Source organism: Haliotis rufescens, unplaced genomic scaffold (assembly GCF_023055435.1).
Source record: "Haliotis rufescens isolate VD_foot unplaced genomic scaffold, xgHalRufe1.0.p SCAF_87, whole genome shotgun sequence".
NCBI lineage: Eukaryota > Metazoa > Mollusca > Gastropoda > Lepetellida > Haliotidae > Haliotis > Haliotis rufescens.
The window spans coordinates 1,132,665-1,158,823 of record NW_025964380.1 but is presented as its reverse complement, the minus strand read 5'-3'; the positions used below and the strand labels follow the sequence as shown (position 1 = coordinate 1,158,823).

Genomic DNA, 26,159 nt, shown 5'->3' with positions numbered 1-26,159 from the left:
AACAAATAGAAACAGTTGCATTCGAGGTGTATCTGCGATATGTACTCGGCATCTATCGCGAGATTCAACTTGTTGTAAATATGGCCGACAGGTGCTCGCTTATGTTGTCATTAATGGTTCCATTCTACTAAGCCTTTCACATGTGGCATTAATTCGGATTTTCAGTTGTGGCATTCGGGAAATTAAGGTAAGCATTGTATTTGTTCATCAATAATGCTGCCATCTTATGGATATCGTTGTTTTATGATGATTAAGATTTATGTTATGACAATCGCCGATGCACAAACGATGACACTGACAGTTTCAAAATTAATGTAATCCTATATTTTGAAGGTCGACGGAAATACTGTTATGCGGCGAGCAACCTTTGGTTTTTCAAACATTTCATCTAATTTTATTTCAATCATGGAAATGATAATGTCAAGCGTGCCAGTATCCTGTTATTTCCGTGTCAGCTAATGAGTAAATGAGTGATGTTATCATGTACGTCTATATGAAAAGAATATCTGATAGTAACTTGCTCTAATACTGTAACAGTAGCACATCTAATCTAAAGTATTGTAGAACCATGAGGCATCAGTGTGACATGAGTGATAGTCAATTCATGAATTCTTGTGGCAGTGACAGCTCTTTAAAGCAGCCAAGTAGCTAAAGGCTACTTAGAAAAATTGAATACTGCTACTTAAAATCCTGCATATCATGCTTTTGACAGTCAAACATAACGAGCCACAATATAAAGATTTATATATTGTGCCTAGTGACCAGTTATCGCGGAGGACCAATCATCGCCAACTACCCATTATAGCATGCACGTGATCGCATCTTACTTTTGCTCGTTTTCATTAGAAGAGATCAATATTAATCCGATAATGATGAACAAAACAGACTTCTTGTGAGGAAATATTTAAAAAACACTCCATAATCACATTGCTCAATTACAACTTTGGAAAAGACACACGGGCTGTGTCAAGTGACTAATTCACGAGAATATATTCATCAAACAACACGATGATGCACTTTCAGTTCTGTCATTGTTTTCTATCTGTCTCTCATTTCTTCCCCAAAATACAATTCTGAAACCTTTTTGAGCTATATTTCCAAAAATGCATGGCCTGAATATATCGGGAAATCCATAGACATAATGTTGAGGATAAGCAAGTTTTTTGTCAGATTGCAGACGACAAATTGATAATAGCATTTCTTACTTTTTTTATGAATAAAAACATTAAGTGCGATACCCGAGATACTGAAAAATGCAATTTGTAGAACTGAAGTGGTGTGAATGATCAAGTGGCACATCCTGTTAAGACGATGGGGATAACTGGTACAGAAGTCGACGGGAAAGTTCTATTTCCACTGTTTTGATTCCCTATCATAGCGTTACAACAGAAATCAACTGAATCTTCTTCCATGGACAGAAATAACCACATTTGCTCATAGTTTCACACAAAAAAAAGTTATTGCTTAAGTCAACTTTGTACATGGAATATGTTAGAAATAACATGAAAAAAATGGTGATAAGGGGTCGGTGACCAGTATATATTGTTGAGGGCTCTATATTATTGCGGCATCAGTAAACTCTCACTAGCGTTGATTGGTTTATCTGGATCCTCTGATGTCATATCACAATGAATTGTGAACCAAATTTGCTGCAAACAAGATGTTGCTGCATTTTGTAGATATACAAGGCGTTACTTGATGATTATGTTACAAGCCTATGGCAAATCCCCGGCCGCGTCATACCTAAAGACATTAAAAGATGGTACTTGTTGTTACCCTGTTTGGCGCTCAGCATTAAGGGGCTAAAATTACGGCTCGGAGTCAGTATACTGTGTCTGAGTGGGGTACTCATGTTAAACTGCGGCATGGTATCTCAGTGTGCTAGCACTATAAATCGGCTAGACTAACATCTAGTCTCTGAAATGAACATATCATACATAAAAAAAAAGTTGTTCAGTTATCTTAATAAAAATATAATAAAAAGGAGCCCTGTGACTCTCTTCATGATACTGCAGTGATCTAGACTTGCCAAACATTATAGACTTTCATGGGCTGTATTTGATATATATTTGTATCAGGGTCTGTAAGACAGACTATAAATCGGCATCAGTCCAGACTAGTACAAGCAGCCACACACACACGCACAGGTGCATGCACATCGCTATATAAGTGCAATAATCTTGGACGTGATGTTAAACCCCATTTCACCTCACCTCACCTCACCTCACCTCACCTCATTAATGATACAAGGGAGTACTAAGTGATCAATATGACAAAGGCCCAGTAATTTGAGTGCGGCACTGAAATAGCCAAACACCTTTAACTATGCATCCGTATCTGTTTACTGATCACAGTTGATTGTTAACATGTTGACTAACTTCCCTTTCTTGTATAATCCCTAGAGTGCTCTCCTTTATTATCTAATCCCTAAGCTCCTTTGCAGGGCGTGACACCTTCGTTACACTCTCGGTAACATCGCTGCCACCATTGTGGGCGCAGCCATTACAGGAATCTTGAAATTTGCCCTCTAACCCCAAATGTGGTAATGTTTTTACTTTTATGTCTTTGGGAATGCCGTCATAGTGAATTTTGAAAAGGTTTACGACTGACCATATTTCCCAGATGAATTTACCTTTTTGTTTGTTTCATGAGATTGGTTCGAGATTACAGACGAACGGAAAATCAACCAACTTCCTCCTTACATTCTTGCCATGATAGTTGTAATGAAACCTTTATTAAATTGACAAAGAAAGAAAATAATTTAGCAGGGGTAAGAGTATTCGGCGTCACAGCAGTCATCACTTGTTTGTAAACATAACGGTCAGTCGGCTGCAAGTTCAACTCCAAGCATGGTTGAGGCCACCTATCACAGTGGGGAGCTTTAACTGGTGGCAGCAATAGTACAGAGAGCTCTGCAACAAGATATCGCAGCTCAGCGTTAGAAACTAACAGTTTTCGTCCACTAGTCCTTATGATGATAACATATAGCAAAACCCTTAAAAATGGCAATTTTCTACTAGTCCTTATGATACCTTTACCATTGGGCAGTTTGGCAAGGACTATAGGACTAGTGCCAATTTCTAACCCTGCGCTGTGTGTGGGGAGCTTGTCTAATCCCTGGAGTGCTCTCCCTTTCCTATCTTAGCTCTTAGCTCAATTCTTGCTCGATTTGCTAGCTGTTCTGTTGCTTTTGTTTGTTGATCAATTCACTAAAACTGACAAACACAATGAGGCCAAACTTTGTGAACTGACAGCATGAGCATGATGAGTATATGAACTGAACTCTCTTGTGACCATGGTTACAGACACATGAGACATGACATCTGCCGAAGCCTATGAAGCGTATGAAGCATCAGACGAGGCATCGGAGAGTGAGCTGCTGGACAAGAGTCTGTCGTTCTGGAAGGGCTGGGGAGTGGTGGAGAAGGAGGTGTTCACGCCGGTGCCGCACGACATCCACACAGCCTGCAGCATCGGGCACTATGACTATGTCAGGTCTCTCATTATCAGGTAGACCCATGTTTCTTTTGTTTGTTTGTTGTTTAACACCGCACTCAGCAATATTCCAGCTATATGACGGCGGTCTGTAAATAATCGAGTCTGGACCAGGCAATCCAGTGATTGATATCATGAGCATTGATCCACGCAATTGGGACCGATGACATGCATCAACCAAGTCAGTGAGCCTGACTCCCCGATCCTGTTCGTCATCTCTTATGGCAAGCATAGTCACCTTTTATGGCAAGCATGGGTTGCTGAAGACCTATTCTACCCCAGATCTTCACGGGTGTAGGTCGATGTAGGAGATGCCACACAAAGTACAAAATATTACCAGATTAACTCATGAAGCTTCAGGAGGCTTGCTTACTTACTTATATTGGAGATTTAACGTGCGCTTTCCGACTGCAAGCATATGTCGCACACGGTTCAGGAGGCACGGGTGGCCCAGTTATCTAAGACACTGCCATTCGTTGTGCAGAGTTGCGTCCCTTGGGCACGCCAGAAACCTATGATGGTTCAAATCTTGGTTCGTCATACCCATGCTTGTGGGTTTCACCAAGGTGGTATAACTGAAATGCTGTTCAAAGCAGTGTTAACCCAACTCACTCTCTTATGAAGCAGGGTGGTTGGGTAGCCAAATGGTTAAAGCGTTCGCTCGTCACACCGAAGACCTGAGTTCGATTCCCGACCTGGGTACAATGTGTGAAGCCCATTTCTGTGATATTGTTGGAATATTGCTAAAAGCGGCGTAAAACCATACTCACTCACTCACTCACTTATGAAGCTTTGTTTTCTTAAATGTTGTTCACTTCAAATGTACGTTTATGATATTGAGAACATTATGATTTTGATATATGTCTTTCCATGTCAGAGTCTTGTTTTTCCTTAAATGTTTAGGAGACAAACCTCTTATAAAAGTATTCGGTTCCAAATTAAGATCAGAGGTCTCTACTCTATAGTGTGACTACATCAAATTTAAAAAACAAAGGAGTTAATTTCCATTCTACCATGATGACAACAGCTCTTTTAAAACGGCGCTCTCTTACAATACGTACAAAAGTTTGTTATCTTTGAACATTCTGTAAAGGGGTCACAGTTAGTTATATATGAAACAAGTACCGTATTCGACGTAATAAGCACCCCGCTCTTATAAGCGCCCACGGCAATATTTCCGAATATATTTGCTAGTGAACAATCCCAATTAGCACCCCTTCCGATTGATCAATGTACACAAGACTTATTTATTTGTGTATAATACGTGTGTTATATGCATCCATAATTATGGGAAATTAAATTCTGGAAAAATATATCTGTTTCAGGCTGTCAGAATAAACCACGAAATTAACGATCTTTCAACTCTGTTGTTTTTCACCAAAATTATATTCTAGTAAGAGCCCCCTATTTCTAATTTTGAGAGCGCCCTAGGTGCTTATTATGTCGAATACGGTATTACTAAAGTTCAACATTAAACTACTCATGGTCTCGACTAGTTCAAAATAAGTGTTCAAAACACATAGTTTTACAAAAAGATATTAAATTTAACCGTCCATACTTTGTTCAAAGATACATGTTTTAAATTCATCGCAACCTGCAATCCAATGTTAAGACTGACCAAGAAATTTCTTGGAAATCAGCGCAACAAGTCATTTCTTGGAAATCGAATATGCCATTTCCCATTGTAGGGGTGACAGGTTGTAAAAAAAGTTTTAAGAATTATAAATGAATATATTTCACCAACAAACTTTATGCATTAACATTCTACTATTTATTGTACATGTGTAAATCGTATTAGTTAGTTAGCTATTACCCCCACTATTTTACAAAATATTCAAAATAAATGCCTCTCCACCCCAAAAACTTGGATGTGGCAGAACTTGACCTACATCACGGTTACTCACAACTGTCAGTGTCTGCCAACATTGTTGTTTACATTGTCCTTGCCTCAGACAAGTTACACTGAGCAAGATGACAACCCCGGTCTATGATGTGGTTCTACATTAACCCTTAGATTTACTGGGAATGAAAGGGGGCACAGGTGGCCCAGTCGTCTAAGGCGCCACGATTCGCTGTGCAGAGTTACGTCCCTTTGGAATGCCAGAAACCTATGATTGTGGGTTCGAATCCCGGTTCGCCTCGATTATGTTTCTAGGTTTGTCAGCACCATACCCGTGCTCGTGGGTTTGGTCGAAGTGGTTAACGTCTGAGACCTGCATCACTTCGGGCTTTCCTCCCACATTAGGCTGACACACCGTGATGTAACTGTAATACTGTTAAAAGCGGCGTTAAATCCAACTTACTCACTCACTCACTCACTCACTCACTCACTGGGAATGAGCCTGATGGCAATGGAACTAGAGCATGACTGAACAGCCCCTTTTTAGGCTTGCAGACGAACCGTCTATTTTGACAAGAATGACCTGATTTGGCCATTCAATTTCAAGATTTCACGGATTAGATGCCAGCGTGTGAAAGAAATTTAACATTTGTGGCCCAGAATATTGTTCGTGTATGATTTTTCGTGGTCAAAGGTAGGAGTCTTTTCTGATGGACTTTCAAATCCCCTCCTATCAAATCCTTCCGGTGGTTGAAGCAGATGGCAATGAATTTGATGACCGCTGGGTGACATAATTACACTAATATACAATTTTACTTTTACAATGATAGTAAATATGGCCACCCTGGTTTCTGTTTCAGGGGCGATGTGGAGATTGACAAGAAGAACAGAGGGAGCTGGACTCCTCTGATGTATGCCTGCTACATCGGCCACGACAACATCGTCAACCTGCTGATAGACTCGGGGTGTGATGTGAATGTGAAGAACCACAAGGGACAGACACCGCTGATGCTGGCCGCCAGTTGTGGGAATGAGACTGTGGGCAGGACACTCTGCAGGGTACGTATCATATGTGGGCAGGACACTCTGCAGGGTATGTACAGTATGTGGGCAGGACACTCTGCAGGGTATGTACAGTATGTGGGCAGGACTCTCTGCAGGGTATGTACCATATATGTGCAGGACTCTCTGCAGGGTGTATACTATATGTGGGCAGGACTCTCTGCAGTGTACGTACCTTTTGTTGGCAGGTATCTCTGCAGGGTACGTACCTTTTGTTGGCAGGTATCTCTGCAGGGTACGTACCTTTTGTTGGCAGGTATCTCTGCAGGGTACGTACCTTTTGTTGGCAGGTATCTCTGCAGTATACGTACCATTTGTTGGCAGGTATCTCTGCAGTATACGTACCATTTGTTGGCAGGTATCTCTGCAGTGTACGTACCTTTTGTTGGCAGGTATCTCTGCAGTGTACGTACCTTTTGTTGGCAGGTATCTCTGCAGGGTACGTACCTTTTGTTGGCAGGTATCTCTGCAGGGTACGTACCTTTTGTTGGCAGGACTCTCTGCAGTGTACGTACCTTTTGTTGGCAGGTATCTCTGCAGTGTACGTACCTTTTGTTGGCAGGTATCTCTGCAGGGTACGTACCTTTTGTTGGCAGGTATCTCTGCAGGGTACGTACCTTTTGTTGGCAGGACTCTCTGCAGTGTACGTACCTTTTGTTGGCAGGTATCTCTGCAGTATACGTACCTTTTGTTGGCAGGTATCTCTGCAGGGTACGTACCTTTTGTTGGCAGGTATCTCTGCAGGGTACGTACCTTTTGTTGGCAGGTATCTCTGCAGGGTACGTACCTTTTGTTGGCAGGACTCTCTGCAGTATACGTACCATTTGTTGGCAGGTATCTCTGCAGTATACGTACCATTTGTTGGCAGGTATCTCTGCAGTGTACGTACCTTTTGTTGGCAGGTATCTCTGCAGGGTACGTACCTTTTGTTGGCAGGTATCTCTGCAGGGTACGTACCATTTGTTGGCAGGACTCTCTGCAGGGTACGGGGCCAGGTCTTCCCAGAGCATGGGTTGAAACTTACTGTAACTATTAGCAACTGGGTAAACAAATGGTATGTTTTACACAATTTTCAGACTAGGTGAAATACATATGATACATTGAGATTATTGCATCATAATGAATAAGGCATTTACCAAGGATAACACAAACTCAGTGCATTTTCAGGAAAATCCAAACATTCTGTCAGAATGTTTGGATTTTCCTGAGAATGCACTGAGTGCAATGATGAAATACCTCTTAATTTAGGAAAATGAGAACTTTAAAAATACCTCAATTTTGACCAAAGTAACTATATCTTTTTTCAATTTGCTCGCCAAGGCCACTAAGTTTGTGTTATGCTTGGTAAATGCCTGTTTCTACTGCAGTGTTTAAGTATAAGAATGTGATGTTGCCGACAGAATGGAGCGGAGCTGGAGGAGTGGGACAAGAAGGGGTGGACAGCTTTGTTTCATGCTACGTACGCCGGCCACCAGAACTTTGTCCTCTTCCTCCTGGAGCATGGGGCCAACATGAGTGCTGTGTAAGTGTCACTGTATTAAATAGACTCGTGTCTCCCAGACCCTGGGCCAACATGAGTGCTGTGTAGGTGTCACTGTATTAAATAGACTCGTGTCTCCCAGACCCTGGGCCAACATGAGCGCTGTGTAAGTGTCACTGTATTAAATAGACTCGTGTCTCCCAGACCCTGGGCCAACATGAGTGCTGTGTAGGTGTCACTGTATTAAATAGACTCGTGTCTCCCAGACCCTGGGCCAACATGAGCGCTGTGTAAGTGTCACTGTATTAAATAGACTCGTGTCTCCCAGACCCTGGGCCAACATGAGTGCTGTGTAGGTGTCACTGTATTAAATAGACTCGTGTCTCCCAGACCCTGGGCCAACATGAGCGCTGTGTAAGTGTCACTGTATTAAATAGACTCGTGTCTCCCAGACCCTGGGCCAACATGAGCGCTGTGCAGGTGTCACTGTATTAAATAGACTAGTGTCTCCCAGAGCCTGGGCCAACATGAGTGCTGTGTAGGTGTCACTGTATTAAATAGACTCGTGTCTCCCAGACCCTGGGCCAACATGAGCGCTGTGTAAGTGTCACTGTATTAAATAGACTAGTCTGTCTCCCAGACCCTGGGCCAACATGAGCGCTGTGCAGGTGTCACTGTATTAAATAGACTCGTGTCTCCCAGAGCCTGGGCCAACATGAGTGCTGTGTAGGTGTCACTGTATTAAATAGACTCGTGTCTCCCAGACCCTGGGCCAACATGAGTGCTGTGTAGATATCACTGTATCAAATAGACTAGTGTCTCCCAGACCCTGGGCCAACATGAGTGCTGTGTAGGTGTCACTGTATTAAATAGACTAGTCTGTCTCCCAGACCCTGGGTCAACATGAGTGCTGTGTAGATGTCACTGTATCAAATAGACTGGTGTCTCCCAGACCCTGGGCCAACATGAGTGCTGTGTAGGTGTCACTGTATTAAATAGACTGGTGTCTCCCAGACCCTGGGCCAAAATGAATACTGTGAAGGTGTCACTGTATTAAATAGACTCGTGTCTCCCAGACCCTGGGCCAAAATGAATACTGTGAAGGTGTCACTGTATTAAATAGACCCGTGTCTCCCAGACCCTGGGCCAACATGAGTGCTGTGTAGGTGTCAGTGTATTAAATAGACTAGTGTCTCCCAGACCCTGGGTCAACATGAGTGCTGTGTAAGTGTCACTGTTTTACAGGCCTAAAATGGTCGCCAAACTCAAATATTTTTTTTTCTCCTTAACATGCTTAATAGACAGACATGTCGGGAATACAAGTCTGCAGTGATTGTGTATTTTCAGAGAACCTAGTTCTGGTAAGACGCCCTTCCTGGAGGCTGCAGCAGAGGGACATGAGATCATTGTACAGTATTTTCTACATAATGTGAGTCTTTGTACATTATTTTCTACATAATGTGAGTCTTTGTACAGTATTTTCTACATAATGTGAGTCTTTGACAGTATTTTCAGGGGCGGTCGGGTAGCCTAGTGGTTAAAGAGTTCGCTCGTCACACCGAAGACCCGGGTTCGAATCCCAACATTGGTACAATGTGTGAAGCCCATTTCTGGTGTCCCCCGCCGTGATATTGCTGGAATATTGCTAAAAGCGGCATAAAACCAAACTCACTCACTCTCTCAGTTTAGTAAAGAAAAAAATGTCATCTTTATGTCATCTCTGGATGACTCCTGTTTACATAATGTGAATCTTTGCATTGTAATTTCTATAAAGTGAGTCTTAGTGTAGTAATTTCTCCATAATTTGTCATCTTTCCTCACTGACTTCTCTGCAGGGTGTTGATGTGAATGCACGAGCATTTAATGGTGACATGGCGAGATCCTTAGCTCTCATCAACGGGCATATGAAGATCGTCAGTCTGATCGAGAACCACGTCATGCCCATATCTACTCTTCGGTCGGAGCCAGGTGAGCTAAGGGTTATGACCTCAGTATGTTGTGATATTTTAATGGCAACTTTAGCAGTGTTCGGAATTAAGGGGCTCTGTGGTCGTTGAGCATTCATGACCAACTCGTGTTATTTGGTCGGAGCCAGGTGAGCTAAGGATGATGACCTCAGTATGTTGTGATATTTTAATGGCAACTTTAGTAGTGTTCAGAATTAAGGGGTTCTGTGGTCGTTGAGCATTCATGACCAACTCGTGTTATTTGGTCGGAGCCAGGTGAGCTAAGGGTGATGACCTAAGTATGTTGTGATATTTTAATGGCAACTTTAGCAGTGTTCGGAATTAAGGGGCTCTGTGGTCCTTGAGCATTCGTGACCAACTCGTGTTATTCCGGGACAAGCCGAATAGCGACTCGTGCCCCTCTCATAGCCATTTTTGCACCGGGGTTCCGTCTTAGCGCAAACAGGCATACCCAAAACAATTGTCAACTCGTTGCGTAATGGTTCACATATATTTCCCCATATATTATATATATTTCAGATGCAAGTTAAAGCACATCTGGCCATGCAGAATTATACAGTATGATTGAACACATTTAACTGTATCTTGGGTATATTTTTAGATGAAAGACATATGTGAAATCAAAAAAAAATTCTGAGGGATTCTTTGATGAACAACTTGAAATCAAACGCGCATTCTGATTGGTTTGTTGTATTTTCGTACATAACATTCATAGATAGGGGGACGAGTCTTCTTGCAGGTTACGGAAAGGGGAGAGTGATGATGAATGGCTCTTGAGGCCTTCTTGTGTAGCATTTGATGCTGGGGATGCTGAATCATGAATAGTTTTGGCAAGGAGTGACAGCAGGTTATGCAGTCAGAGATTTAATTCGACTGGTCACTAGTTTCAGAGACCCATCAGAAAGTCTATGCTTGTATTTTTGCAAATGTTCTGAAATATTGTGGTCCTTGCCATTGATGTTTGAAGCATATGCTGAAACTCAAATGTTACCATCAGAGCTCCAGATAAGCTTTTGGTGTTGTGGGTATTTTACCGATGCATTTTAAAATCATTGGGTATCAGTAATTCTATCTGGGTATTCAAATTTCTGTTACCCACTAGTTTTTACACATGTGCGTATTTAAGTTAAATATTTAAAAAAACCTATTCATCTAGTCCCTGCAAACTGGTGTCGAGTGGGTTCGAGAGCTCTATAGGACTCAAAAATACCACGATACTTCCACAAGAAAGTGTGATGGCAAATGATCATGATGTAACTGTCATCGTGGAATTTGGCAAGGTTGACGGAATGCCCGTTTATAATTTCAAAATAAGTTGCTGATTTGCTAATCAAATACGCAGCGTTACTGCGCAATATTTTGATGATACACACAAGTTTTATTTTTGTAGCGTATCTGTAACGTTCGTTGCGTATTAGATACGCTTGGATTTTATTTTACTGCATATTTCTGCATATCTGATGCGTATTTTACGCAGATACGCAGCTTATCTGGAGCTCTGTACCATGGTTGCTGGTTAATGTTAACTGGCTATTTTCGAACTTTTGTCTTTTGCTTTTGGTTTGTAAACCTGTTGTAAATGAAACAGTTTATCTTTTGCTTGGCTGTATTTTTGTTTCGTCTGTCACTCTTGCTAATGCTAGCTTGTAGCAGGATTTGATATGTTAGGTGTCCATATGTTTGACATTCTATTGTGATTGTATGTTGTATTGAGTGATGATTTGTCAGATCTAGACGGAGACTTGAGCTCCTCGGACGAAGCCTATCAACGACCCAGACATCACCCTACACTCAGAAACTCCAAGACCAAATTGAGAGGTGACCCCATGTTCTACCATTCTCTGTTGTCTTTCTTTTGTCATTGCTAGATAGACCACCTCCGTGGTCTTGTGGTAGAGCGTCCGCCCGGAGAGCGGAAGGTCCGGGGTTCGATCCCGGGCCGCGTCATACAAAAAGATGTTAAAAGATTGTACTTGTTGTTACCCTGTCTGGCGCTCGGCATTAAGGGGCTAAAACAAGGACTGGTCGGCTCGGAGTCAGTATACTGTGTCTGAGTGGGGTATTCATGTTAAACTGCGGCATGGTATCTCAGTGAGCTAGCACTATAAATCGGCATCAGTCCGGACTAGTACAAGCAGCCACACACACACATACACGTGCATGCACGTCGCTATATAAGTGCAATAATCTTGGACGCGACGTTAAACCCAATTTCACCTCAATCATTGCTAGATATACAACACTAAATGCCAACAAGAGTGCTAGCAATAGGTTTTAGAATCTAGCATCGGTATTATATCTCCAGACCACGATCACAACCTCCGTGGTCCGGTGGTAGAGCATCTGCCCGGAGAGCGGAAGTTTGGGGGTTCAGTCCCCAGCCACGTCTTACCTAAAGACGTTTAAAGATGGTACTTGTTGTTACCCTGTCTGGCGCTCAGCATAAAGGGGCTAAAACAAGGACTGGTCGGCTCGGAGTCAGTATACTGTGTCTGAGTGGGGTATTCATGTTAAACTGCAGCATGGTATCTCAGTGGGCTATAAAATCGTCATTAGTCTGGACTAGTACAAGCAGCCCCACACGCACGTGCATAGGCATCGCTATATCAGTGCAATTATCTTGAATGAGACAATACACTCACACACACTTGCAAGCGCATGCACACTCACATGCACATGCATGCACAAGCACATACACACACACACACACAGGCATGCACACACACTCGTGCACACACACGTACGTGCATGCACATTGTTATATATAAATGCAAAAATCTTGTATGAGACGTTACACACACACTCCCATGCGCACATGAATGCACACACAGACACATTCACACACACAGACATGCACAGTTCAATTAACAATTAGGAATAAAATAAGGGCCTTGATAGTTGAGAGTCTTTCTAGATGTACGTATTGATCAGACATCTTTAATGAGCACAAGGGCAACAATCTCACCTTTGCTTCTGAGTATCCACACTTTTGTGTTATTTGTCAAGTCTTATGACGTCTTCGTATTGCTTGTATGATGTTAATGTGAAAAATGCTAGACCTGTGTGTTACTTCTCCTTGCAGACCCGAGTATAACAGATGGGCCGAAGGCGATAGCCAGACTCATAGACAGAGGCCACCCCAGTAAGTCCACCTGCTGCTGCTCTGGTGTACATAGAGAATCTCACTTGAATGTCCTTTGATACTTTCATACTTGCATCGGGGGGCACGGGGGGCCCAGTCGTCTAAGGCGCCGCGATTCGTTGTGCAGAGTTGCGTCCCTTGGGCACACCAGAAACCTATGATTTTGGATTCGAAACCCGGTTCGCCTAGATTATGTTTCTAGGTTTGTCAGCACCATACCCGTGCTCGTGGGTTTCACCGAAGTGGTAAAGATCTAAGACCTGCACGACTTCGGGCTTTCCTCCCACATTAAGGTGACACACCACGATATAACTGTAATACTGTTAAAAGCGGCGTTAAACCCAACTCACTCACTCACCCCTTTGATATCAAATATATCAGCACAAGTTTATATGTTTCATATCAAAAGACGCTAGGAGGAGTTTCTTGTTTTCATCCAAATCAATCCTCCTACTTTTTCTGTTTGTTAACACTGATAATGTGTGTCTTGAGTGTAAAAAGTACAGCTGACCAGCTTTAGTGGTGGAGAGATGAGTGACTTTGAATGTCAGGTGGATGTTTCATCCTTCCAGACCTGACCGCCTCCGTGGTCTAGTGGTAGAGCGTCCGCCCGGAGAGCGGAAGGTCAGGGGTTCGATCCCTGCCCACGTCATACCAAAAGACATTAAAAGATGGGACTTGTTGTTACCCTGTCTGGCGCTCGGCATTAAGGGGCTAAAACAAGGACTGGTCGGCCCGGAGTCAGTATACTGTGTCTGAGTGGGGTATTCATGTTAAACTGCGGCATGGTATCTCAGTGTGCTAGCACTATAAATCGGCATCAGTCCGGACTAGTACAAGTAGGCACACACACACACACACACACACACGTCGCTATATAAGTGCAATAATCTTGGACGCGACCTTAAACCCCATTTCACCTCACCTCACCTCCTTCCAGACCTTTTATTTAGACCTTTTCTTCCCACCAAGGATTAGTTTGATCAAATGTCATATATTACAAACATATTGCCAACTGGTCCTAAGCTTGTAAAGAAGCCAGATAAAAAATAGGTTTTCGTAACAAAATACAGAATTATTGCTCACTCTATCAACCTCTGGTTGTACACTGCTGTGATATTGCCCTCACTCACTCACTCTGCTGTGACAGATTCCTGTGTGCCAAAAGGCTACATGACATTCCCACAGGCAGAAGGACCACAGGCAGAGGAGACCAAGCTCTCATACAGGGACGTCACCTCACCCATCAACCCGGAGGACTACACGTTGGACAGCTCAGGGGGGCGAGGTAAAGCAGGGGTGTGGGGGGTAGTGTGGGGTCGGCTGGGAGGTGTTGAAGTAAGGCATGTCAAGGGGGTTGAAGTCAGACATGTCAGGGAGGTGATTTTAGGCTCGTCAGGGGTGATGTAAGGCATGTCGGGAGGGGATTGAAGTCAGGGTGGGTGTTGAGGGTGATGTAAGGCATGTCGAGAGGGGGAAATGTCAGGGTGGGGTGAAGTAAGGCATGTCGAGGGGGGTGGGGGTGGGTGTGTAAGGCCTGTCAGGGTGGTTATTTAAGGCCTGTCAGGGTGGTTATGTAAGGCCTGTCAGGGTGGTTATTTAAGGCCTGTCCGGGTGGTTATTTAAGGCCTGTCAGGGTGGTTAAGTTAGGCTTGTCAGGGTGGTTATTTAAGGCCTGTCAGGATGGTTAAGTTAGGCCTGTCAGGGTGGTTATTTAAGGCCTGTCAGGGTGGTTATGTAAGGCCTGTCAGGGTGGTTATGTAAGGCCTGTCAGGGTGGTTATGTAAGGCCTGTCCTGGTGGTTATGTTAGGCCTGTCAGGGTGGTTATGTAAGGCCTGTCAGGGTGGTTATTTAAGGCCTGTCAGGATGGTTATGTAAGGCAGTCAGGATGGTTATGTAAGGCTTGTCAAGGTGGTTATGTAAGGCCTGTCAAGGTGGTTATTTAAGGCCTGTCAGGGTGGTTATGTAAGGCCTGTCAAGGTGGTTATGTAAGGCCTGTCAGGGTGGTTATGTAATGCCTGTCAAGGTGGTTATTTAAGGCCTGTCAGGGTGGTTATGTAAGGCCTGTCAGGGTGGTTATGTAAGGCCTGTCAGGGTGGTTATGTAAGGCCTGTCAGGGTGGTTATGTAAGGCCTGTCAGGGTGGTTATGTAAGGCCTGTCAGGGTGGTTATTTAAGGCCTGTCAGGGTGGTTATGTAATGCCTGTCAAGGTGGTTATGTAAGGCCTGTCAGGGTGGTTATTTAAGGCCTGTCAAGGTGGTTATTTAAGGCCTGTCAGGGTGGTTATTTAAGGCCTGTCAGGGTGGTTATGTAAGGCCTGTCAGGGTGGTTATGAAAGGCCTGTAAGGGTGGTTATGTAAGGCCTGTCAAGGTGGTTATGTAAGGCCTGTCAGGATGGTTATGTTAGGCCTGTCAGGGTGGTTATTTAAGGCCTGTCAAGGTGGTTATGTAAGGCCTGTCAAGGTGGTTATTTAAGGCCTGTCAGGGTGGTTATTTTAAGTCGGTCAGGGTGGGGTGAAGTAAGGCCTGTCAGGGTGATGTAATTTAACTTAGCGGAAATACCAATTTGAATATAAACACAAACACGGTTTATTGAGCAGCAGTTGTAACAAGTATGTAACCATGTCATCCAAAGAATAGGAGTTACACAATGGGCATCCGGTGAGTTATCACTGCTGGGGTCAAGAGTTCTACCCACTCGTGTCAAGCTTGTTGTCACCTCCACATACCAATCAATGCTAGTCAACAGAGTAAACATATAAACTGTGTGTTCTTTTTAGGAATAAACTGCTTATTGTTTTTACGGAAGTGCCCTACTCAGCACTAATAAGCGGCGTTATTTGTTGTTTGATTGGATTAAGGTAAGGGTATGTATCATTCTACTGGGGATGGGGTGGGGGAGTCGCATTGATATTGTGGCGCATTTTTGGCTAGGGGTCAGCAGTCATATTAATTTGGAGACGCATTAATTTCCAGATTTACTGAAAACTTTGAATTACAGAAATACATTGATATATGATATCCTTATAGTGTGTATTACATGGAGTACAGACCGCCTCCGTGGTCTAGTGGTAGAGCATCCGCCCGGAGAGCGGAAGGTCCGGGGTTCGATTGCCGACCGCGTCATACCAAAAGATGTTAAAAGATGGTACTTGTTGTTACCCTGTCTGGGTTTGGCATAAAGGGGCTAAAACAAGGACTGGTCGGCTCGGAGTCAGTATACTGTGTCTAATTGGGGTATTCATGTTAAACAGCGGCATGGTATCTCACTGAGCTTGCACTATAAATCGGCATCAGTCCGGACTAGTACAAGCAGCCACACACACACGCGTACATGCACGTCGCTATATAAGTGCAATAATCTTGGACGTGACGTTAAACCCCATTTCACCTCACCTACATGGAGTACAAGTTTGGAATGTTAAACTATTGCCTGACTTATGTGTTGCAGAGTCGTGTGAGTATGATGATGACAGCAATGCCTTCTCCAAAACTGGTGCAATAACCATCAAGAGCAGCTCCAGCTCTAGCGGCGGACTCGTGGCCGCCCTCGGACTCCACCGAGAGAGTAGTAGTGACAGTGACGAACTTGTGATGTCAGGGTCACATGACCGGAAGTTGGAGTCACGTGACAGGATGACCGAGACACAGGACAGGAAGTCTGTTTCACATGACAGGGCATCAGAGACACGTGACATGACGTCACATGACAAAAAGTCGGTGTCACATGACCGGACTATAGAGTCACATGACAGGAAGTCAAAGTCACGTGATCAGATCCCAGGAAAGAAAACCAAGTCTCATACGTCCAATCATGACAGGCATGAACAAAATGTGCCTCAATCACCTCACATCGAATCTCAAATGGAGAATGTTCAGATCTCAAACTCTAGTGACATTTCTAGTCCGAGCTTCACTTCTCGAACCCTATCACAGATCGGGAAGGAATCCGATTCTGACTCAAGTTACTCTCCGATGACTTCTCCCTCCATGATGAGAGACTACGGCAGTGACAAAGATTCTGCAATTGTGCAAGATTCCGAGTTTCCACAGGATCCCACACCCCTTGCACTTAGACCACAATGCACTAGTCAAGATGGCCGCAGCAACAGTATTGCCTATGACTATTTGCCCCCGCTACAGCCACGGGACACTCCGACAGGGTTACGGCGGCCACTGGCGGAGACAGCGTGCATCCTCCCTGGCGACCCCCAGGACTTACACACTCTGCTGCAGCAACTGGGACTTCAGAAATACCTGGCAACGTTCGAGGAGCAGGATGTCGACCTACCAGTGTTCCTCTCACTCACGGATAATGATCTCAAAGAAATAGGCATCAAGTGAGTAGCGTTTTCTTCAATAATCATTTTGTCCCTGTGATTTTATCCCCGTGGAGATTCCGGGTTAGATTCGACCGCCAAAAACCCACGGTGGTTGTAAGAGGCGACCAAATGGATTGGGTGGTCAGGTGTGTGTCCTTGAACGCTTACGGAGTGGATTGTTGCTCACAATATCGATCACTGGATTGTCTAGCCGTGGAGTCTTTCCACTTTAATCAACTCATGTTGATATATACTCAACAACAAAAGTTCCTGTGACACCAATATTTTAGTATATTTTTCAAACAAGTAAAGTTTGGTTTTCAATATTGTAGTACATGTATGGAATCAAGTCCCAAAAACACAACTGCTACAGAAAAGCATGCATTGCATGCAAAAGTTGACTTTTATGCAAGCCCCATGCATTTCACTACCCAAGAATGGGTATAAAAACATGTGCATTAACGGGATTCCATATGCATTGTAGGGCTGGGACGAGTCCAAATTTACTACCCGGGTACCCACCCCCTATTAACTGATCCTACCCGGATACCTGCTATAGGTACAAACTGTACGATTGAGAAAAGTTTGACCGTAGTCCTGGCAAAATGTGTTTATATACACGTATAAAACGATCTGGTGTATACACTGAAGTTTACTGAAGTTTTATTTCTATTCAAACATATAAAAGTCAGAAGGAATGGGCGTAGTTGTCAGAAAAAACTGCGAACTTTAGTGAAAGTGTAACCATATAGTTCTAGATAATTTTTGTCTTTAAACAATATCACGCGACTAACCACGGGTCCGGGTAGTCCTGTGGGTACCCGAGTACTACTCATTACCCACCCTACCCGAGTACCCGAGTTACCCTTCCCAGCCCTAATGCATTGTTTAGCATCTTGCTGACAACAACCACTCAGAAAAACAATATTTGATATCAAAAGGCACTCGGGTGAGATTCTCTATATTATACAGTGATATAGCAATTCTGTCAAACTGTGAACACTGTCTCTCTCTCCTTTTGTCTATTAAAATGTTGCCTCCAAACACAAACATGTGAAAACACAAAATGTTTATTTTTGTGCTCACTGGTTATTATCACTGATGACTAAATGGATCGGGTGGTCGGATTGGGTTGATTGTCATCGAATACCCATTGTGTAGATCGATGTTCATGATGTCACTCACTGGATTGTCTGGTCCAGACTTGATTATTTACAGACAGCCATCATATAGCTAGAATGCTGAATCGCTCATTTCCATTGATTAACGTCATGACATGAACTTTGATTTCTTCGTAGCAGAGGATGTACCATGAAAACATCAGAAATCAGATTTATGGAGTGTCAGCAAAACTTGTTCACTGTAATCAAATTCAGGCTATTCAGCACATTTGTTGTTATTCTTTTGACAGGAATTGTAGGTGATTTTCTTTTGTCAAGTAGTGTATGAATGAATTGATGATATTTGTAAATATTATTGCTTTGAGGGAAGTATAACATGGTCATTCTGACATTTGCAATGGCCCAGGTTGTTTGGTCCTCGGAAGAAGATGACAAATGCTATAGCTCGGTGGCACAGTCGCGCCCCGTTAGCATCCTCCAACCTGGAGCAGTGTTACGCTGACCGGCTAGAGGGAGAGATGCAGGAGCTGGCCATACAGCTCAACCAGGTACTCACCACTCACCACTCACCACTGCCCTGTACACTCACCACTGCCCTGTACGCTCACCACCGCCCTGTACACTCACCACCGCCCTGTACACTCACCACTGCCCTGTACACTCACCACTGCCATGTACACTCACCACTGCCTTGTACACTCACCACTGCCATGTACACTCACCACTGCCTTGTACACTTACCACTGCCCTGTACCCTCACCACTACTCTGTACACTTACCACTGCCCTGTACACTCACCACTGCCCTGTACACTCACCACTGCCCTGTACACTCTCCACTGCCCTGTACCCTCACCACTACCCTGTACACTCACCACTGCCCTGTACACTCACCACTGCCCTGTACACTCTCCACTGCCCTGTACACTCACCACCCACAGCCCTGTACACTCACCACCCACTGCCCTGTACGCTCACCACCGCCCTGTACGCTCACCACTGCCCTGTACACTCACCACCGCCCTGTACACCCACCACTGCCCTGTACACTCACCACTGCCCTGTACGCTCACCACTGCCCTGTACACTCACCACTGCCCTGTACACTCACCACTGCCCTGTACACCCACCACTGCCCTGTACGCTCACCACTGCCCTGTACACTCACCACTGCCCTGTACACTCACCACCGCCCTGTACACTCACCACCGCCCTGTACACCCACCACTGCCCTGTGCACCCACCACTGCCCTGTGCACTCACCACTGCCCTGTACGCCCACCACTGCTCTGTACGCTCACCACTGCCCTGTACGCCCACCACTGCCCTGTACACCCACCACTGCTCTGTACACCCACCACTGCCCTGTACACCCACCACTGCCCTGTACACTCACCACCACCCTGTACACTCACCACTGCCCTGTACACCCACCACTGCTCTGTACACCCACCACTGCCCTGTACACCCACCACTGCCCTGTACACTCACCACTACCCTGTACACTCACCACTGCCCTGTACTCTCACCACTGCCCTGTACACTCACCACTGCCCTGTACACCCACCACTGCCCTGTACACCCACCACTGCCCTGTACACTCACCACTGCCCTGTACTCTCACCACTGCCCTGTACACTCACCACTGCCCTGTACACCCACCACTGCCCTGTACACCCACCACTGCCCTGTACACCCACCACTGCCCTGTACACCCACCACTGCCCTGTACACTCACCACTGCCCCGTACGCTCACCACCGCCCTGTACACTCACCATGTACTTGTATACTACCATCTACTTGTACACTCACCACTGCCCTGTACACTCACCATCTACTTGTACACCCACCACTGCCCTGTACACCCACCACTGCCCTGTACACCCACCACTGCTCTGTACACTCACCACTGCCCTGTACACTCACCACTGCCCTGTACTCTCACCACTGCCCTGTACACTCACCATCTACTTGTACGCTCACCACTGCCCTATACACTCACCACTGCCCTGTACACACACCACTGCCCTGTACACTCACCACTGCCCTGTACACTCACCACTGCCCTGTACGCTCACCACTGCCCTGTACACTCACCACTGCCCTGTACACTCACCACTGCCCTGTACACCCACCACTGCTCTGTACACTCACAACTGCCCTGTACACTCACCACTGCCCTGTACACTCACCATCTACTTGTACACTCACCACTGCCCTGTACACTCACCACTGCCCTGTACACTCACCACTGCCCTGTACACTCACCACTGCCCTGTACACTCACCATCTACTTGTACACTCACCACTGCCCTGTACACTCACCACTGCCCTGTACACTCACCACTGCCCTGTACACCCACCACTGCTCTGTACACTCACAACTGCCCTGTACACTCACCACTGCCCTGTACACTCACCATCTACTTGTACACTCACCACTGCCCTGTACACTCACCACTGCCCTGTACACTCACCACTGCCCTGTACACTCACCACTGCCCTGTACACTCACCATCTACTTGTACACTCACCACTGCCCTGTACACTCACCACTGCCCTGTACACCCACCCCTGCCCTGTACACTCACCACTGCCCTGTACACTCACCATCTACTTGTACACTCACCACTGCCCTGTACACTCACCACTGCCCTGTACACTCACCATCTACTTGTACACTCACCACTGCCCTGTACACTCACCACTGCCCTGTACACTCACCATCTACTTGTGCGCTCACCACTGCCCTGTACACTCACCACTGCCCTGTACACCCACCACTGCCCTGTACACTCACCACTGCCCTGTACACTCACCACTGCCCTGTACACTTACCACTGCCCTGTACACTCACCACTGCCCTGTACACTCACCACTGCCCTGTACACTCACCATCTACTTGTACACTCACCACTGCCCTGTACACTCACCACTGCCCTGTACACCCACCACTGCCCTGTACACTCACCACTGCCCTGTACACTCACCATCTACTTGTACACTCACCACTGCCCTGTACACTCACCACTGCCCTGCACACTCACCACTGCTCTGTACACTCACCACTGCCCTGTACACTCACCACTGCCCTGTACTCACCACTGCCCTGTACACTCACCACTGCCCTGTACACTCACCACTGCCCTGTACACCCACCACTGCCCTGTACTCCCACCACTGCCCTGTACACTCACCACTGCCCTGTACACTCACCACTGCCCTGTACACTCACCCCTGCCCTGTACACTCACCCCTGCCCTGTACACTCACCACTGCCCTGTACACTCACCACTGCCTTGTACACTCACCACTGCCCTGTACACTCACCATGTACTTGTATACTACCATCTACTTGTGCACTCACCATCTTCTCCGTCACACAGAGAGCTGTGTTGTAACTCTGTACAACTATTTCAGGTGTATGCCAACGTGGAGAAGTTGAAGGCCCAGGTGCAACAGGAACAACAGTTGAGATCAGTCACAGAGAGCTGCCTGATGGAAGAACGGGGGCGCGTGCAGCACGTTACCATGGATACAAGACACAAATGTGCTGAAATCAAAGACACTGTTAAGAGGCTCAAGTAGGCTATGTTTTGTGTTGTTTGATTCAGATGACTTTTAGACCTAATATAGTGTTTTTGTCAGTCACGATACACTATATCAATTAATATCAGGTCCAGTTGTCCACTGTAACTGAACGGCATCACCACTGTATGTAAAACAAGTCGAAATGCAAGAAAGATGCTGCAAGTTTTAAAACATTGTAGTGGTGGGTTGCTGTTTTTCCACAACTTTTTATCAAAAACATGTTAATTATATAAGGAATATAATTGAGAATGTATTTGCAAAATTACAAATAGACTTCTGAAAACAGTCAAGTCCCGTTAATCTGACATTGTTGGTTGCACGTTTGTGATCGAAAATTGGCCAAAATTTGTTACAATAGATAACGATACCAACACGTAGGAAAATGAAAAATGAAATATTCATATTGTTGTGTTACATTGTCAGCGGAATATGTTTTCTAATCATGCAGCCACTAAAGTTTAACTACTGTTACGGACTGTATGACTGATTCAAAATTGTCTGATTTTGAAAGCATAGTCTGGAATGGAAGTTGCTAATTTGAAACTGGTGCCGCAATGCTTAAGAAAGCTGCTTTCTTAGTGGCTAATGTCGACTTCCTGTTAGTAATTCCATCGGTTAAAGTTCGTGAAAGGTCGTTCTGACATGACCTGTAATGGGATGTCCTCAGCGGTAGCGAGAGCTTGTATCCGATTTTATGAGATTGAGGTAATCTAGGCATGTAATTAATCCTGTTTTGTTTATTTAAAGCAGTAATTGTTTATTGTTAAGCAAGTTTATCTCTGCAGCCGTTGAAATATGCAGCTACTTGTCTCACATCAAAACACTGGCTGTGTACTCGCAGGCAGATGACCACGGACTACGCTGATCACTGTGTCGGATTAACGAGACTGATTTCAGCAATTCGTTGCAAATTAGGTGTGTCGGAGTCAGAGTGCAAGGCTGTCGGATTAACGGGTGCTATATAGCACTGATTAAATCGGTTCCCATCATTTGTGTCGGATTAACAAGATTGTACACTCACCATCTACTTGTACACCCACCATCTACTTGTACACTCACCATCTTCTTGTACAGTTCTTGAGTTATTTCAGGCTTGATAATATATAATCTTTGGTTTGATTCACATTGATTCAGTTGATTGTTCTCCTTTACAGACATTTCCATTCTGAAATCAAAGAGAGGCTGTCAACCTATCTAAGCTCAGCAGACGACCAATCAAATCATGGATCTCATTCCAGGCAGGCAGATGTTATGAAACAAGGCTTCTCATTTGATGACAGACAAACACGGCCAGCCAATGATGTGAAAGCTCTGTCTCTGGAGATTTTGATCCGAAAGACAGAACATTATGTGAAGGATATCCAACAGTGTGTGTCTCTGATCCTGGTGAACAATGAACATTTGATGGACAAAGCTATCAAGTGTAATGTAGATCAAGGCTATGGGTAGCAGATCAAATAGGATTTCGTTTTCAAGTCATATCACACCAAAATGTTATTCATTTTACACTTATATTAGTATGCTGTCTCATTCAAAATGATTGCATTGTGAAACTGTTTTGATTATTTGTTATTGTTTTTTGTGAGAGATCTAGTCAGTGATGAACATTAAGGGCAACTCATGTTCTTTTCAGATAAACGGCTTTGTTAGAATAGACCGAGAAAAAATATATTTTCCTGAATATTATCAATGTTTTATCATAGAGGCTTGATGTTTTTTTCACTTGTTTTTGACATTCTTACATTATGAAATAGCGATGCACTTGATTAAGAGTATGATGGTCTAATTTTGAAGAAGTAAAATTGTATGTTGGAATACGCATGTTCGAGCTCCGTCCTCAGTTGTTACAAACTGTATGCTCCTGACCTATGACTATGCTCTTATCAGTTTGAAGGGAAAGTTAGTACATCGACCCAGAAGAATTGAACAAGTTCTAATCTCTTAATATATGTTACAATATTCTTTTCAGTCCGGGAGGTGGGGAAGCCTGGTGGTTAAAGCATTTGCGCGTCATACTGAAAGCCGGGTATGTTTCCCTAAAAGGGTTCAGTGTCTGAAGCCGATATCTTGGGTTCTGTTCCGTGATATTGCTCTTATATTGCTGGAAGTGATGTAAAACCATTCTCCCTCAAATTGACTATTTGCAAATTAAATCGTTTTTCCTTTTTTCTTTCAAAAGATACAAAAATGTTTTTCACTGAATTTTGTAAATGATAATGTACTAGCTGCTCATGGAACTACCACCCTTAAAGAATGGGCTGTTCAGAGACTATAGAAATAACGAAGGCTATAACTTATGTTTTCAAAGCCCATAAATTATTCTGGAATATCATAAACTTCATCCACCATAGGGGAGGTCGGGTAGCCTGGTGGTTAAAGCGTTCGCTCGTCACGCCGAAGACCCGGGTTCATTTCCTGACATGGGTACAATGTGTGAAGCCCATTTCTGGTGTCCTCCGCTGTGATATTGCTGGAATATTGCTAAAAGCGGCGTAAAACCATACTCACTCACTCATTATGGGTAACGTGAATCGATCCCACAACCTCTTGATAGTAGTGTGGGAATCTAACCATTAAACCACAGACCTGGTTAAAGATATATGGTTCATTAGAAGGTATCATGGTACAGCGGTTATCTCCCAAAACCCCTACATCCCATTTCCCCTACAACCCAGTTCCCCTACAATTAGTTAAAACAACACGCGGCATTTACCTGTCTGGTATTATGAACTCACCTAAAGGAGAGATTAAGGTCTGGAGTAGAGGTAGTAGAAATGAAAGGGGTAGAGCTTTAGGGGATTAGGGGACTTAAAGGAAAGTTTTAAAAAAAAAGAGTTAATGTAAGTGTAATGAAAGATGCCTGTATGATGAGAAGACAATTTTTAGAAATTACAAAAATAACAATAGGAAGAAACAATTATTACACTGAGAAACTGAGATGAGACGATTTACAGTTGAGATGAAAAATGAACATTTTGTTATAATGTATTATGAATTTTGAATAATATCGTAATCGTAATTAAATATTTATCTCAATCTATTCGAGTTTCTTGGGTTGTTCCATTGTATGAAATAGGTAACAGACTAGGGATTAGCAGTGCTATGGACCGTGAACTTTGTTGTCTTAAAGGGCAAGTTCACACGGAAATTAACCTATTTTTCTTGTACTTTTTCCACATTAAAAGTGTTAACCTAGAAGTGTCATAGACAAAAATATAAAAATATCACAATTAATTAACATATTTTTCGCATTAAAACGATTTATATTTTTCACATTTACCAAGTGTTCTATTCCACAACAAAAACACCATGGCTTATGCCCCTTGCAATATGATGTCATTGGTGCCAATTGATACACATTATGACGTCATCATGCTTTGTTAGAGCCGCTTCACGTGGTGTAGGTTTAGGTCTGTGATTCTAGCGTCTCAGATGCCAGCCAGCATAGTGTTATGCTGAGTCACCACTGCGCCGGAGTGTGTCATAGGCCATGTTGTTTTACCGCAAACTGGTACTTGATATCTTTTGCGTTGAGAATAGACAGGGACCCAGTTGAATTGGCACCAATGACGTCATAATCTAAGGGGGATAACTCAGGCCTGTTTAGCTCGAAAAACGAAGGCCTCATAACGGCATATCATTTTCACACTATTGTGAGCTTCCTACTTTCACTGTGAAAAAAATGAGTGTATATTTTCAAACACAGATACTAATTAATTCTAAAATTGAGTTTTGTTTAGAAAAAGAAAGAAAGTGATTTTTGCGTGTACACTTCCCCTTTAAGCTGTAGGGGAAATGGGATGTAGGGGTTTTGGGAGGTTACCGGTACAGCAGACCTTCAGTTTTATGACTGTTTCCCCACTTCCTTGCCTTAGAGTCTGTAGAGAGTTAACATGGGACATGTACCACCAATCTGCCAAAGAACTTGAGCTTTCATGCCGGGAATATCTTGTCCACGTTTGCCTGGTCACAACACTGTTACACAAGTATGTTTGTTAGAGATGATTTGCCTGTACACAATGTTGCAAAAGATTTTATCCAGTTGCTGTATGTTATTGTTGACATTTGCATCCTATTGTGCAAGCAAGGTAAATGTTTTACCGTGATGTTGCTGTTGTACAGAGCTGTTTGATATCTA

The 26,159-nt window shown here is 44.1% G+C and overlaps 1 protein-coding gene across 2 annotated transcripts; it reads left to right on the top strand.

Moving 5' to 3' along the window:
* Window positions 1–68: 68 nt before the first annotated feature.
* Window positions 69–24,776, top strand: LOC124144082 (ankyrin repeat and SAM domain-containing protein 3-like). 2 transcript variants are annotated; one of them, XM_046513327.2, is made up of 13 exons: window positions 69–187; window positions 3,306–3,510; window positions 6,196–6,394; window positions 7,798–7,919; window positions 9,225–9,306; window positions 9,713–9,845; window positions 11,573–11,662; window positions 12,927–12,986; window positions 14,137–14,274; window positions 16,439–17,327; window positions 18,837–18,978; window positions 21,851–22,014; window positions 23,176–24,776. In XM_046513327.2, exons 2-13 carry the CDS (start codon window positions 3,317–3,319, stop codon window positions 23,468–23,470), a joined length of 2,508 nt encoding a protein of 835 aa, XP_046369283.2. In that variant the 5' UTR covers window positions 69–187; window positions 3,306–3,316; the 3' UTR covers window positions 23,471–24,776. The 2 variants fall into 2 exon arrangements, with proteins under 2 accessions (XP_046369283.2, XP_048246170.1); XM_048390213.1 differs by lacking the exons at window positions 69–187; window positions 3,306–3,510; window positions 6,196–6,394 and adding an exon at window positions 6,435–6,496.
* Window positions 24,777–26,159: the final 1,383 nt, after the last annotated feature.